Genomic DNA, 12,770 nt, shown 5'->3' on the forward strand with positions numbered 1-12,770 from the left:
TTAAATCTAGGAATGAAACACTATATTTTAAAATGTCATATATACATTTATATTTAATGTTCTTTAGCCCACCACGTTTCTCTATCCACAGGGATTCTCCACGCAAGGATGCTATAACTGGTTGCCATGATCTCCTCCATGGGATCATCTCAACTCAGGGATCGAACCCAGGTCTCCCGCACTGCAAGCAGATTCTTTACCGTCTGAGCCACCAGGGGCCCAAATGAAGTTTTAGATTTTTCTGAACTTCTATCTCATTACATAATTTTTTTAATTGTAGCAAAAACTTGACAAAAAATAAATGAAGACACAAACTGTATTTAAAATAAAACTTTACATACCTTGGCTTCCGAAATGCTAAACTATATTGTTGGCAAGCTAGACCCACAGTGGGAGTATAAACGATAGGCATGAATTTCTCAATGTCAGACATCAGCACTTTATAGAAGAGCTTTTCGTTTCTATCTTGAAGATCCATTAAGAGAAGATACCTGTGGAAATGGGACATAATTAGATCTACATTCCAACACAGTCATAAAATAGCTGTTTATAAAACTAAATGTTTGCAACAACATATACACTGGTTCAAAACTGGAAAGGAGTACAACAAAGCTGTAAATTGTCACCCTACTTATTTAACTTATATGCAGAGTACATCATGTGAAATGCTGGGCTAGATTAATTACAAGCTATAATCAAAATTTGCAGGAGAAATAACAACCTCAGATATGCAGATAATGCCACTCTAATTGCAGAAAATGAGACACTAAAGAGCCTCTTGATGAGGGTGAAAGAAGAGAGTGAAAATGCTGGCTTAAAACTCAACATTCAAAAAACGAAGATCATGGCATCTGGTCCCATCACTTCATGGCAAACAGAAGGGGAAAAAGTGGAAGCAGTGACAGATTTTATTTTCTTAGGCTCCAAAATCACTGTGGGTGGTGACTGTGGCCATGAAATTAAAAGATGTTTGCCCTTTGGAAGGAAAGCTATGGCAAACCTGGACAAAGTATTAAAAAGCAAAGACATCACTTTGCCAACAAAGGTCCACATAGGCAAAGCTATGATTTTTCCAGTAGTCATGTACAGATGTGAGAGTTGGACCATAAAGAAGGCTGAGTGCTGAAGAACTGATGCTTTCAAATTGTGGTGCTGAGGAAGACTCTAGAGTCTCCTGGACTGCAAGGAGATCAAACCAGTCAATGCTAAAGGAAATCAACCCTGAATATTCACTGGAAGGACTGATGCTGAAGCTCCAAAACTTCGAGTACCTCATGCAAAGAGCCAACTAATTGGAAAAGACCCTGATGCTGGGAAAAACTGAACACAAAAGGAGAAGGGGGCGGCTGAGGATGAGATGGTTAAACAGCATCACTGACTCAATGGATAAGAATTTGAGCAAACTCCGGGAGATGGTGAAGGACAGGGAAGCCTGGTGTGCTGCAGTCCATGGGGTAGCAAAGAATTGGACACGACTCAGCTACTGAACACATACAGTAATTTTTAGGTCACATAGAAAACATCTGATCAAAAAAGACTTTAGAAATATTCCTGAGACTTCCCTGGTGGTCTAGTAGTTAAGAACCCATCTTTCAATGCAGAGGACATGGGTTTGATCCCTGGTCAGGGATCTAAGATCCCACATGCCATGGGCCAACTAAGCTCGCACGCTGCAACTAGAGAGTCCTCATGCTTTAGAGTCCATGCTTCACTAGAGAAGCCTGCATACCGCAAGTAGAGAAAGTCTGTGCGCAACAATGAAGAGCCCTAGCCCCACAGCAAAGACCCAGTGTAGCCAAAATAATAATAAAATAAAAATTGGATCAGGTTGCAGTCTAAAAAAATAAAGAAATATTCCTAATCATCTAAAAAAATAAAGAACAATAACCTGAGCTGGTGTCATTCAAACACTAAAATCAGGGCTGAAACAGCACAGTTTTATTTAATATTTAAATGACTTTATCCCTATTTTAAAATGAAAGACAAATGAAAAAAACCACTATAGATAAAGTTTAAACAGTAACTTAACTAACTAAATACAAAGACTTCATCATTTAATTTGCAGTACTGAAGAGCCAAGAAAAATGACAAGCAGAAAATAACTACGGAATGTTAACAATGACCCTAAAAATTACTAAGGTAAGAAAGTTTAAGGGACTTTTCTAATTATTTAGATCAAGAGGTCTTTTTCTTTCTAGAGGCATTTCTGAACCAGAATTATCTTTTAAAATATCAACCTTATCATATTACTTGTAATCTTCAGTGGTTTATACAATAAAACTTAAACTGTTTGGTACAACTTGGAAGAATCTTGCAAAACTGTCCTTAATAGTCCTACCAGCCATTTTGGATTGATTCTCGTTCTCTGAAATAGTTGAAAATGCATAGAATTTGGAGTCAGAGACACAAGGATTCTAATCCGTGGCAAATAGATGTTATTTCAACTCCTAACACTAACAACTGGGATGAAAATGATGACTTTTAAAAGATGATGCTAACACTGATCTAGCCATGTGGAAATCATCATCGCTAAGTCAACACTTTTTAGGACACTTGACACAAGTGGTTTTCCCTACAGCTCCATACACTCTCTTTACCTGAATTCCAGGTCACCAGATTCTCTCGATTTTCCCTTTTCACTGATCATTCCTTTTTTTCTTTCTTTGCTGTTTTCTCCTGGGCTCTAGAGGCTTTCTAACACTCATCTCTATTACATTACGAGGTTATGCTGGCTTTGCTTCAGTGCTAAGTTGCTTCAGTCATGTCCAACTCTTTGTGACCCCATGGACTGTGGCCTTCCAGGATCCTGTCCCTGGGATTCTCCAGGCAAGAATACTGGAGTGGGTTGCCATGCCCTCCTCCATGGGATCTTCCCAACCCACAGATTGAACCTCTTTTATATCTCCTGCACGGGCAGACATATTCTTTACAACTAGCTTTGCTTCAGTTCAGTTCAGTCACTCAGTCGTGTCTGACTCTTTGTGACCCCATGGACTGCAGCACACCAGGCCTCCCTGTCCATCAAAACTCCTGGAGTTTACTCAAACTCATGCCCATTGAGTCGGTGATGCCATCCAACCATCTCATCCTCTGCTGTCCCCTTCTCTTCCCACCTTCAATCTTTCCCAGAATCAGGGTCTTTTCAAATGAGTCAGCTCTTTGCATCAGGTGGCCAAAGTTTTGGAGTTTCAGCTTCAACATTAGTTCTTCCAATGAATATTCAGGACTGATTTCCTTCAGGATGGACTGGATGGATCTCCTTGCAGTCCAAGGGACTCTCAAGCATCTTCTCCAACACCACAGTTCAAAAGCATCAACTCTTCGGCACTCAGCTTTCTTTATAGTCCAACTCTCACATCCATACATGACTACTGGAAAAACCATAGCCTTGACTAGACGGGCTTTTGCCAGCAAAGTAATGTCTCTGCAGAATTCTTAATATGCTGTCTAGTTTGGTCAAAACTTTTCTTCCAAGGAGTAAGCGTCTTTTATTTTCATGGCTGCAGTCACCATCTGCAGTGATTTTGCTTCAAGATCTATCCAAATCTACACACCTTCATTGCTACCATCCAGGATCTAAATCACCATCATCTTTTGCCTGTAAGTCTCCTAAATACTCTTATATTCTATTCTCAACATTGCAAAGTTTTCTAGAAATATAGCTCAGATCATGCTGACCTTCTGTTCAAAACCTTGAATGAGCCCCTCTTTCACTCAGAGAAACAGCAAAAGCCTTACAACTATGGCCTCCATAATCCATCTTTAACAATCTATCCTCCATGACCTAACTTCTTCTCCTGACCTACTGTTCTCCTACTCCCTCATCCTGCTCCAGACACACGTCTCCCTGTTGGTCCCTGAATGTGCCAGCTAAAAGAACACTGCTCCTCAGTCTCCTCATGGCTAACTGTCTCACTGCCTTTCATTACTCACTCATAACCCACCTTCTCACTGAAGTCCATCCTGACCATGGAACTAAACAATGAAAAGTGACCCTACCCACCCCCTCGCATTCTCAGTCCCTCTTACCACACTCCATCTTCTCTTTTTTTCATAAGCATTTGTCACTTTCTAGCATATTAAATAATTCATTCATTATTTTACCATTTACTACTTTTCAAAAATAATTTACCTAAGTTTCATGAGGGCAGAGATCATTGCCTCTAATCCCAGTATTGAAAAGAGCACCTGACACTAAGTTGATGCTCAGTATTTGAGGGACATTCTGCGATAAAACTACGAAGTCACTAGCTCTGAGGAGGCAAGTGATACAATGGCCCAGGAAAAGAATGTAAAGTAAAAATGAAAGAGAATAAAGGAAGGACTTTAGAAACACATGGAAGGGATGGTAAAGTTTAAGAAGCAAATACACATGGTTGAATAACTGAGTCAGCCTTTCCTCAGCTGACCCATTACCACCTGTGTGTGTGTGGAGGGGTGCTCTTCAGTCATGTCTGACTGTGACCACATGGACTATAGCCCAACGGACTCCTCTGTCAGTGGAATTCTCCAGGCCAATACTGGAGTGGGTTGCCATTTCCTCCTCCAGGAGATCTTCCTGACCCCAGGGACCAAACCCACATCTTCTGCTTGGCAGACCGATTCTTTACCACTGTGCCACCTGGGAAGCCCATTACCACCTTCAGGCTCATAAAAGAAGTGGTCATGGCAGGGATAAAGGGTACCCATGAGCTCAGCAACATGAACTTCCACCCTCAAGGCTGACCTGGCCACAGACACTGCTGAGAGCCCAAACTGCCAGCAGCAGAGACAGACACTGAGCCCCTGATACGCACTGTCCCATGTGGTCATCAGCAAACTCCCTGGTGGCAAGTTGATTACATTGGACAAGTTCTGCCATGGAAGGAACAGCATTGGCTCTTACTGGAATAGACCTTCACTCTGTATGAAGACTTGCCTTCCCTGCATACAATGCTCCTGTCAACACTACCCTCCAGGGACTTACAAGATACCTCATTCAACATCATGGTACTCTACCCAGCATGGCTTCTGACCAAGGAACTCACGTCAGGGAAAATGAAGTGAGGCAATGGGTCCTGCTAATCGAACCCACTGTTCTTACATGTTCCCCAACATCCTAAAGCAGCTGGCTTAACAGAATGCTGGAATGGCCTTCTGAAGATTCAGTTACAGTACCAGCTAGGGGGCAACATGTCGCAAAGCTGGGCAAGGTTCTCTGGGAGGCTATACCTGCTCTGAATCAGAGCCCAATATATGGTTCTATTTCTCCCACAGCCAGCATTCACAGGTCCCAGAATCAAGGGGGGTCGAAACAGAAGTGGCACCATCGCTGTCATTCCCAACTATACGTGTGTGCTTAGTCATTTCAGTCGTGTCTGACTCTTTGCAACCCTATGGACTGGAGGGGGCGACAGCCACATTCCTTCCTCCAGGAGATCTTCCTGACCCAGAGATCAAACCTACATCTCCAGCCTGGCAGGCAGATTCTTTACTACTGAGCCACCTCAGAAGCCCCCAAGTGATCCACTATCAATTCCTGCTTCCTGTCCCTGAGATCTTATGCTCCGCTGGCCCCAAAGTGTTCATTCCAAAGGGAAGTATGTCTTACTGGGAGACAATGATTCCAATGAACTGGAAGTTAAGACCGCCACTGACCACTCTGGGTACCACATGCCTCTGAATCAACAGGCAAAGAAGTAAGTTACTGTGCTGGTGGGGGTGACCGATCCTGACTCCAAAGGGAAACTGGACTACCACTCAATAATGGAGGTAAGGAAAAGGATGTCTGGAATACAAGAGATCCCTTAGGGGCTCCCCACAATTAAAGTCAATGGAAAACTACAATACCGAATTCTGATAGGACTACTAATGGGCCAGACCCTTCAGAATTAAAAATTTGGCTACCAGGGGAAGAATCAAGACTGGCTGAAGTACTTGCTGAAAGCAAGGGAAATGTGAAATGGGTAGGGGAAGAAGACAGTTATAAATATCAGCTGTGATAATACGACCAGCTATAGAAATGAGGAGTGCAATTATTATGAGTATTTCTTCCTTACTATGTTATGAATACATTTGTGTGTACATAAATACATATATATATCTGTGCATATATAAATATGTATAATACATATGCAAAGATACATAAACAAATATAATTTTTCCCTCTTTTATCCCTTTATCATGTTACATAAGATGCACTGACTGTATATCATAGTACTTGAATACAGTTTGCCAACAAAAGTCCGTCTAGTCAAGGCTATGGTTTTTCCAGTAGTCATGTATGGATGTGAGAGTTGGACTATAAAGAAAGCTGAGCACTGAAAAATTGATGCTTTTGAACTGGGTGTTGGAGAAGACTCTTGAGAGTTCCTTGGACTGCAAGGAGATCCAACCAGTCTATGCTAAAGGAGATCAGTCCTGGAGGGACTGATGTTGAAGCTGAAACTCCAATACTTTGGCCACCTGATGCGGAGAGCTGGCTCATTTGAAAGGACCCTGATGCTGGGAAAGATTGAGGGCAGGAGGAGAAGGGGACGACAGAGGATGAGATGGTTGGATGGCATCACCGACTCAATGGACATGGGTTTGGGTGAACTCCAGGAGTTGGTGATGGACAGGGAGGCCTGGCGTGCTGCAGTTCATGGGGTCGCAAAGAGTCGGACACGACTGAGCAACTAAACTGAACTGAACAGACACGACTGAGCGACTAAACTGAGCTGAACGCTTTGAACAATGTGGTGGTTAAGGGTGCCAACCCTAACACAGTCAAAAAATCCAGGTATACCTTACAGTTGGCCCTCTACAAGTGTAGTTCCCATTCAGGGATTCAATCAACTATGGATTGTGTAAGTACTGTAGGATGCATTTACTGAGAAAAATCCACATATAGGCGGACCCATATAATTCAAATCTGTGTGATTCAAGGGTCAAATGTATTGTTAACTTTACATCATAGTATTAAAGTTAAAAGATATCAAGGAGAAAAGTAAACATATCCTTAGGATTTTACATTCTCTTTTAGGTTAAAGTGTTAGCATGTTTTCAGTTTTTCCTGGGCTAGTTCTATCATGTTAGGCTCAAGTATGACCTTTTTTATGCAGAGATTAAGTTTAGTTTAAGGAGAAAGTCATGGCTTCCAAGTTGAAAAGGAGAGGTTAATTTTATGTGTCAACATGGCTGGGACACAGTATCCAGATATCTGGTCCACTATTTTGGACTTTTCTGTGAAGGTAGTTTTTGGATGAGACTCACATCTAAATTGGTGTATTCTGAATAAAGCAGAGTACCCTCCATAATGTTGGTGGGCCTCATCCAATTATTTAAAAACCTTAATGGAATAAAGACTGGCCTTCCCTCTAACTCCTCAACAAAAAAATAGTTTAAGCCTTTGAACTTGAATCAGATTCTTCCCCAGGGCTCCAGCTGGCCAGTCTACCTGCAGATTTAGGACTGACCAAGCCTCCACTTGAGCTCATTCTTAACAATCAAAATCAAGTAATCAATCAATAAACCCCTCCCCCTCTCATTATGTATATAATCACACATATACATCCTGTTGGTTCTATATCTCTGGAGAACCCTATTATGCAGACTTAATAGATACGGGGTTAGCTCTCTCTTCTAACCTTCACAATAACATTTTCAAGTAACTATTATTCTCTTCAACCCAGAGATGGAAAAACTGAGGCTTAGGTGGGTTTAACACCTTAAGGGGCTTTCCTAGTGGCTCAAGTGGTAATGAATCCACCTGCAATGCAGGAGCCATAGGAGATGCAGGTTCTATCCCTGGATCGGGAAAATCCCCTGGAGGAGAAATGGCAATCCATTCCACTATTCTTGCCTGAAGAATCCCATGGACAGAGGAGGCTGGTAATCTACAGTCCACAGTGTTACAGAATCAGACACAGCTGAAACCACTTAGCATGCACGCATGCAACATTTTAATACAAAAAGAGTCCAAAGAAAACAGTGAGACACATGCAGTGGTCATGGCAGTGGTTGTAACGGTTTACTCAGCGATCCAATGCTCGTGAGATACAGCTGGGATTTCAGCTTCAGCTGGCTAATTCCAAAGGTGGGGAACAATGTTACCTTTACCCTTGTATAAACATGGAAACTGGATTGCAGACAAAGTAAGTGACCTAAACTCTGAACAGTGTTGGAGCCACACTTGGAAACCTGAACAGTGCACTTTCACCTAAAATGTACTTGAGGTCTGACTCAAAGCCACTTTCACCTAGTCTGGAATGGCATCTCCCCGTAACTGACCTTGAGAGCAACAACTCTGTCACAGGAGAAAAAAGTCATTTCTCTGTGGATACAGTTTAGAAAAGAAAATTTTATCTTCTTCAGATGTTCCTACACAGGATAAATTCTTTTACAAACATTACTGTATTTACAGGCAAATCTTCCTCAAAGCTGACTACTCTTTCTAAAGCACTAAATATTTAAACTTGCTCATCTAATAAGACATAAACTAGACAGCTGCCTCAGAGAAACATAAAAAAATCACCTTCGGGAACATGTTACCTGTCAAAATCAGAGTTCAGACGCTCAAAATTCTTAAGTACTCGAAGGACCTGGACATCCTGACTGATGAAGGAGGGTGGCAACAGGCCATGAATGTTCAGTTGCTGCCTCTCTTCCAGGGTAAAAGCCAAGTCCTATAGAGAAAAGAAAAATGCAATAATTTGAGGGGGAAAAGGACAAAATGCTTATCTACACACCAGTGAGATCAGTAAGTATATGGAATTGAAAATCAGATCTGGCATCCATTCAAGCACAGCCATGTGACTGTGAGAAAATCATGGGGTCTCTCCACACCTCAGTTTCCTCACTTTTCAATATTAGGATAGCATTTTCAGATTCGTGTCGCTTAGATATTGTTAAGATAAAATCAGGTGATGCATAGGAGGAGATTATCTGAAGACACGCAAGTGAAAGAAGATATAATTGTCAGTATTGGAATCATTAAATGGAAAAATGAATAGCAGTTATTTTAAGAGATTTTAAAATGAGGAACATGAGGAGGTCGCCTATGACATACTGTGTTTCTATTGGGCTGGCGAAAAACGTTTGTTTGGGTTTTTCTGTCACATCGCACACAAAAAGCTGAGCCAACTCTTTGGCCAAACCAATACATACAAAATAGGTTGGAGACACTGTATCTATGATTTCAAGGCAACTTTTCCAACACTCCTCTCCCAAACTATCTCCTTCTTTTATACACTTCTAGTTATACAAAATTTCTCCCTACTGCCTGGACACACTGCACTCCTTTATCCTTCCAGGATACCATGGACAAGAAAGTCTTCCCTGCTTCTCTCCTTCCAAGCCGTACCTCGAATGCCACCTCCTCTCTAAAGCCTTTCCAGTCTCACCCAGTAAGCCCACTGGAGCCTTACTATTATATCTACATGATCGGTTTACATGAACACTGACTGTACAAAACAGCAGTATTACAAACTATGAGGCTCAAAAACAAGCAAACCAAATAGAACTGATGAATGGATACAAAAATGCAGAATGGACCTAAGAGACAGGCCGGGTTATAGTATGAGGCAAGTAAAGCAGAGAAACCCCAGGAGTCATGAACCTGGAAGCATTGGGATGAGGAGTCTCCCTGGAAAGGTCTCTTGCTCCAGATACTGAAGCCCAAGAGGCTTGTTTGATCAGATTGAGCCCACTCTGGGTCTGGCCCTACCATGACCACGCCTGGCTTTGCTCCACGTGCTATCCACACAGCTGGTGCCCATTTCCACGGTGTTTTGCTCCACTAGCAGCCATTCCCTTCAGTGCAAAAGCCCCCAGTGTTACATGGCTGGTCATGGATCCTTCAGAGTCTAATGCACGTGGACAGTAGGAGGATGGTCCCCCGCTGAGAGGACACCCCCCACCCAGCCCCCCACCACTGCCTATCCAGTCTAGTGCCCCTGCTCCTGGCTGCCTGCAGCACAGCAGACCAGCCATCCTCTCTGTCCTCTGCCTGGATCCCAGTCCATACCAGGGGACCCCATGGCGTTGCTGGAACCTTTCCATGCCAATTTCTTTTTTATTTGTGCTTTGTGTTTCCACAAGGATGCAAACTCCATGAGGTCAGGGAATTTTATCTTTTTTTCCCATTACTTTATCCCTAGTGCTCAGAATACTAACCGATCTAATTAGACCTCAGTAATGTGCTACATGGATCCCTGGGTCAGGAAGATCCCCTGGAGGAGGGCATGGCAACCCACTCCAGTGTTCTTGCTTGGAGAATCCCATGGACAGAGGAGCCTGGCGGGCCAGAGTCCACAGGGTCCCAAAGAGTCGGACACGACTGAAGCAACTGAGCACACGTGCACAATGTGCTACATAAACAAAACAGAAAGTTTTAAAAATTTTACAGACTTACATTCAAAATTTGAAAGCATTAAAACAGCTGCTCAGGATACTGATTAGCCTGGTAAAATTATTTTTTTGTCCTTTTTTTAATATAAATTTATTTATTTTAATTGGAGGCTAATTACTTTACAATATTGTATGGGCTTGCCATACATCAACATGCATCCACCACGGTGTACACGTTTTCCCCATCCTGAACCCCCTCCCAGCTCCCTCCCTGTACCATCCCTCTGGGTCATCCCAGTGCACCAGCCCCGAGCATCCTGTATCATGCATCAAACCCGGTCTGGTGATTCGTTTCACATATGATATTATACATGTTTCAATGCCATTCTCCCAAATCATCCCACCCTCGCCCTCTCCCACAGAGTCCAAAAGACTGTTCTATACATCTGTGTCTCTTTTGCTGTCTCGCATACAGGGTTATCATTACCATCTTTCTGAATTCCATATATATGCATTAATATACTGTATTGGTGTTTTTCTTTCTGGCTTACTTCACTCTGTATAATATAAGCTTGGTAAAATTATATTTTAAATTTAAAGTAACCAGAAAGGGATGTTTTTGAGAAAAAGGAATCTACACAGAATAGAAGACATAGTTCACCTGCTAAAGATACAACTTTTAATAAAGATACAAAGTAAAATGTCAGGAAATAACTCCTAAAGTTGAAGCAAAATTATATACAGTAATGTATTTGTAAAAGAAGCCTCAACAGACTTTTCTTTAGCTTGAAATAAAACTTGTAAGTTAAAAATAGGGGAAAAAAATGCTGGGCTGAAATTAAAGTCTCAAAAACATATAAATGTATCTGAAGCAGCAGCAAACTTCTGAATGTTATGCCCTTGAAAATCTGCCTGCAAAAATAGTAATCAAAATACTAATATTCTGAGAATAAGGCGCATTATTAGAAGTACTGACATAGTCTTGTTCTTTCGCTTTACAAGGCACTAACTTATGTATTGGTGAAATTAGCCAGTCTTTTTACATGAATTTTCCAATGTCTGGTCTGAAACAATTCCTCAGTCTAACAGTTCTGGCATATCTTATGCCATGTAAACAAAAATGCCATCTGGGTATCTCCTGATATTCTTTGATGTTTAATAACTACAAACTTCCATACACTATTAGCCAAATTTTCCAAGATACACTGAAGTGCCAATTCAACTCTTAAGAAAACAAAAACATCGAACCTGGACTGGCGACTCGTTTCATATATGATATTATACATGTTTCAATGCCATTCTCCTGGATGCTTGGGGCTGGTGCACTGGGACGACCCAGAGGGATGGTACGGGGAGGGAGGAGGAAGGAGGGTTCAGGATGGGGAACACGTGTATACCCGTGGTGGATGCATGTTGATATATGGCAAAACCAATACAATATTGTAAAGTTAAAAAAAATTAATTTAATTTAATTTAAAAAAAAGAGAACAACAACAAAAAAAAACACTACGACTTGGGAATCTGGAACACTGAGCTAAGTTCAAGTGCTATGACTGGGCTCACATCGTACTGCTATGCACCGTGCTCAGTCGCTTGGTCACGTCAGACTCTTCGCGACCCCATGCACTGTAGCCCACCAGGCTCCTCTGTCCATGAGGATTCTCCAGGCAAGAATACTGGAGTGGGTTGCTGTGCCCTTCAACAGGGGATCTTCCCAACCCAGGGATCGAACTCAGGTCTTCCGCATGGCAGACAGATTTTTTACCGTCTGAGCCACCAGGGAAGCCCATGAATACTGGAATGGATAGCCTATCCCATTTTGAGGGCAATCATTCCCACCCAGGAATTGAACCAGGGTCTCCTGCATTGCAGGTGATCTTTACCAGCTGAGCTACCACTACTCTTTATGAATTTTTTTTTTAAATCAATGAATATTGATACTTCCCTGGTGGTCCAGTGGGTAAGAATCCGCCTTCCAATGCAGGGACGTGAGTTCAATCCCTGGTCAAAGAACTAAGATTCCACGATGCTGTGGGGCAACTAAGCCCACATACAGCAACTGCTGAGCCCGCACCACAACTACAGAGTTCATGCTCTGCAATGAAAGATGCTGTATGATGCAAGAAGATTCCACACGCCACAACACTCAACGTAGCCAAATACATTTAAACAGAAAAAACAATGAATATGTAAACTTAAATCTTAAAATCCCTGAAAAAATTTTTAAATATATACGGCAGTTTTAAGAATGATACATCGGTGTGATTCCTACCGAACAGGAGCTCCCCAGAAAGTATTCAGAAAAACAGTAAGTTGAATATTGGACAATGTAATAATCCCTGCTCTCTATTTCATTGTTTCAAACTATAACAGAGACATATTAATAGAGATATATTTTGGAGAAACTGATACACAGATCAGTCATGCCTAAAACCTGACAGTGACACACTACCTTTAATATA

At 41.9% G+C, this 12,770-nt stretch overlaps 1 protein-coding gene across 1 annotated transcript in view; it reads right to left on the minus strand.

Annotated features, from left to right (window-relative positions):
• The window catches only part of ME1 (malic enzyme 1), a 224,529-nt gene that overhangs the window by 182,908 nt on the left and 28,851 nt on the right, over positions 1-12,770 (minus strand). Inside the window, exons 2-3 of the mRNA XM_027551016.1 lie at positions 8,512-8,645; positions 342-491 (exon numbers count right to left, since the gene is read on the minus strand). Coding sequence (XP_027406817.1) covers positions 342-491; positions 8,512-8,645 — 284 coding nt within the window. The remainder of the gene's footprint in view (positions 1-341; positions 492-8,511; positions 8,646-12,770) is intronic.

Source organism: Bos indicus x Bos taurus, chromosome 9 (genome assembly GCF_003369695.1).
Source record: "Bos indicus x Bos taurus breed Angus x Brahman F1 hybrid chromosome 9, Bos_hybrid_MaternalHap_v2.0, whole genome shotgun sequence".
NCBI lineage: Eukaryota > Metazoa > Chordata > Mammalia > Artiodactyla > Bovidae > Bos > Bos indicus x Bos taurus.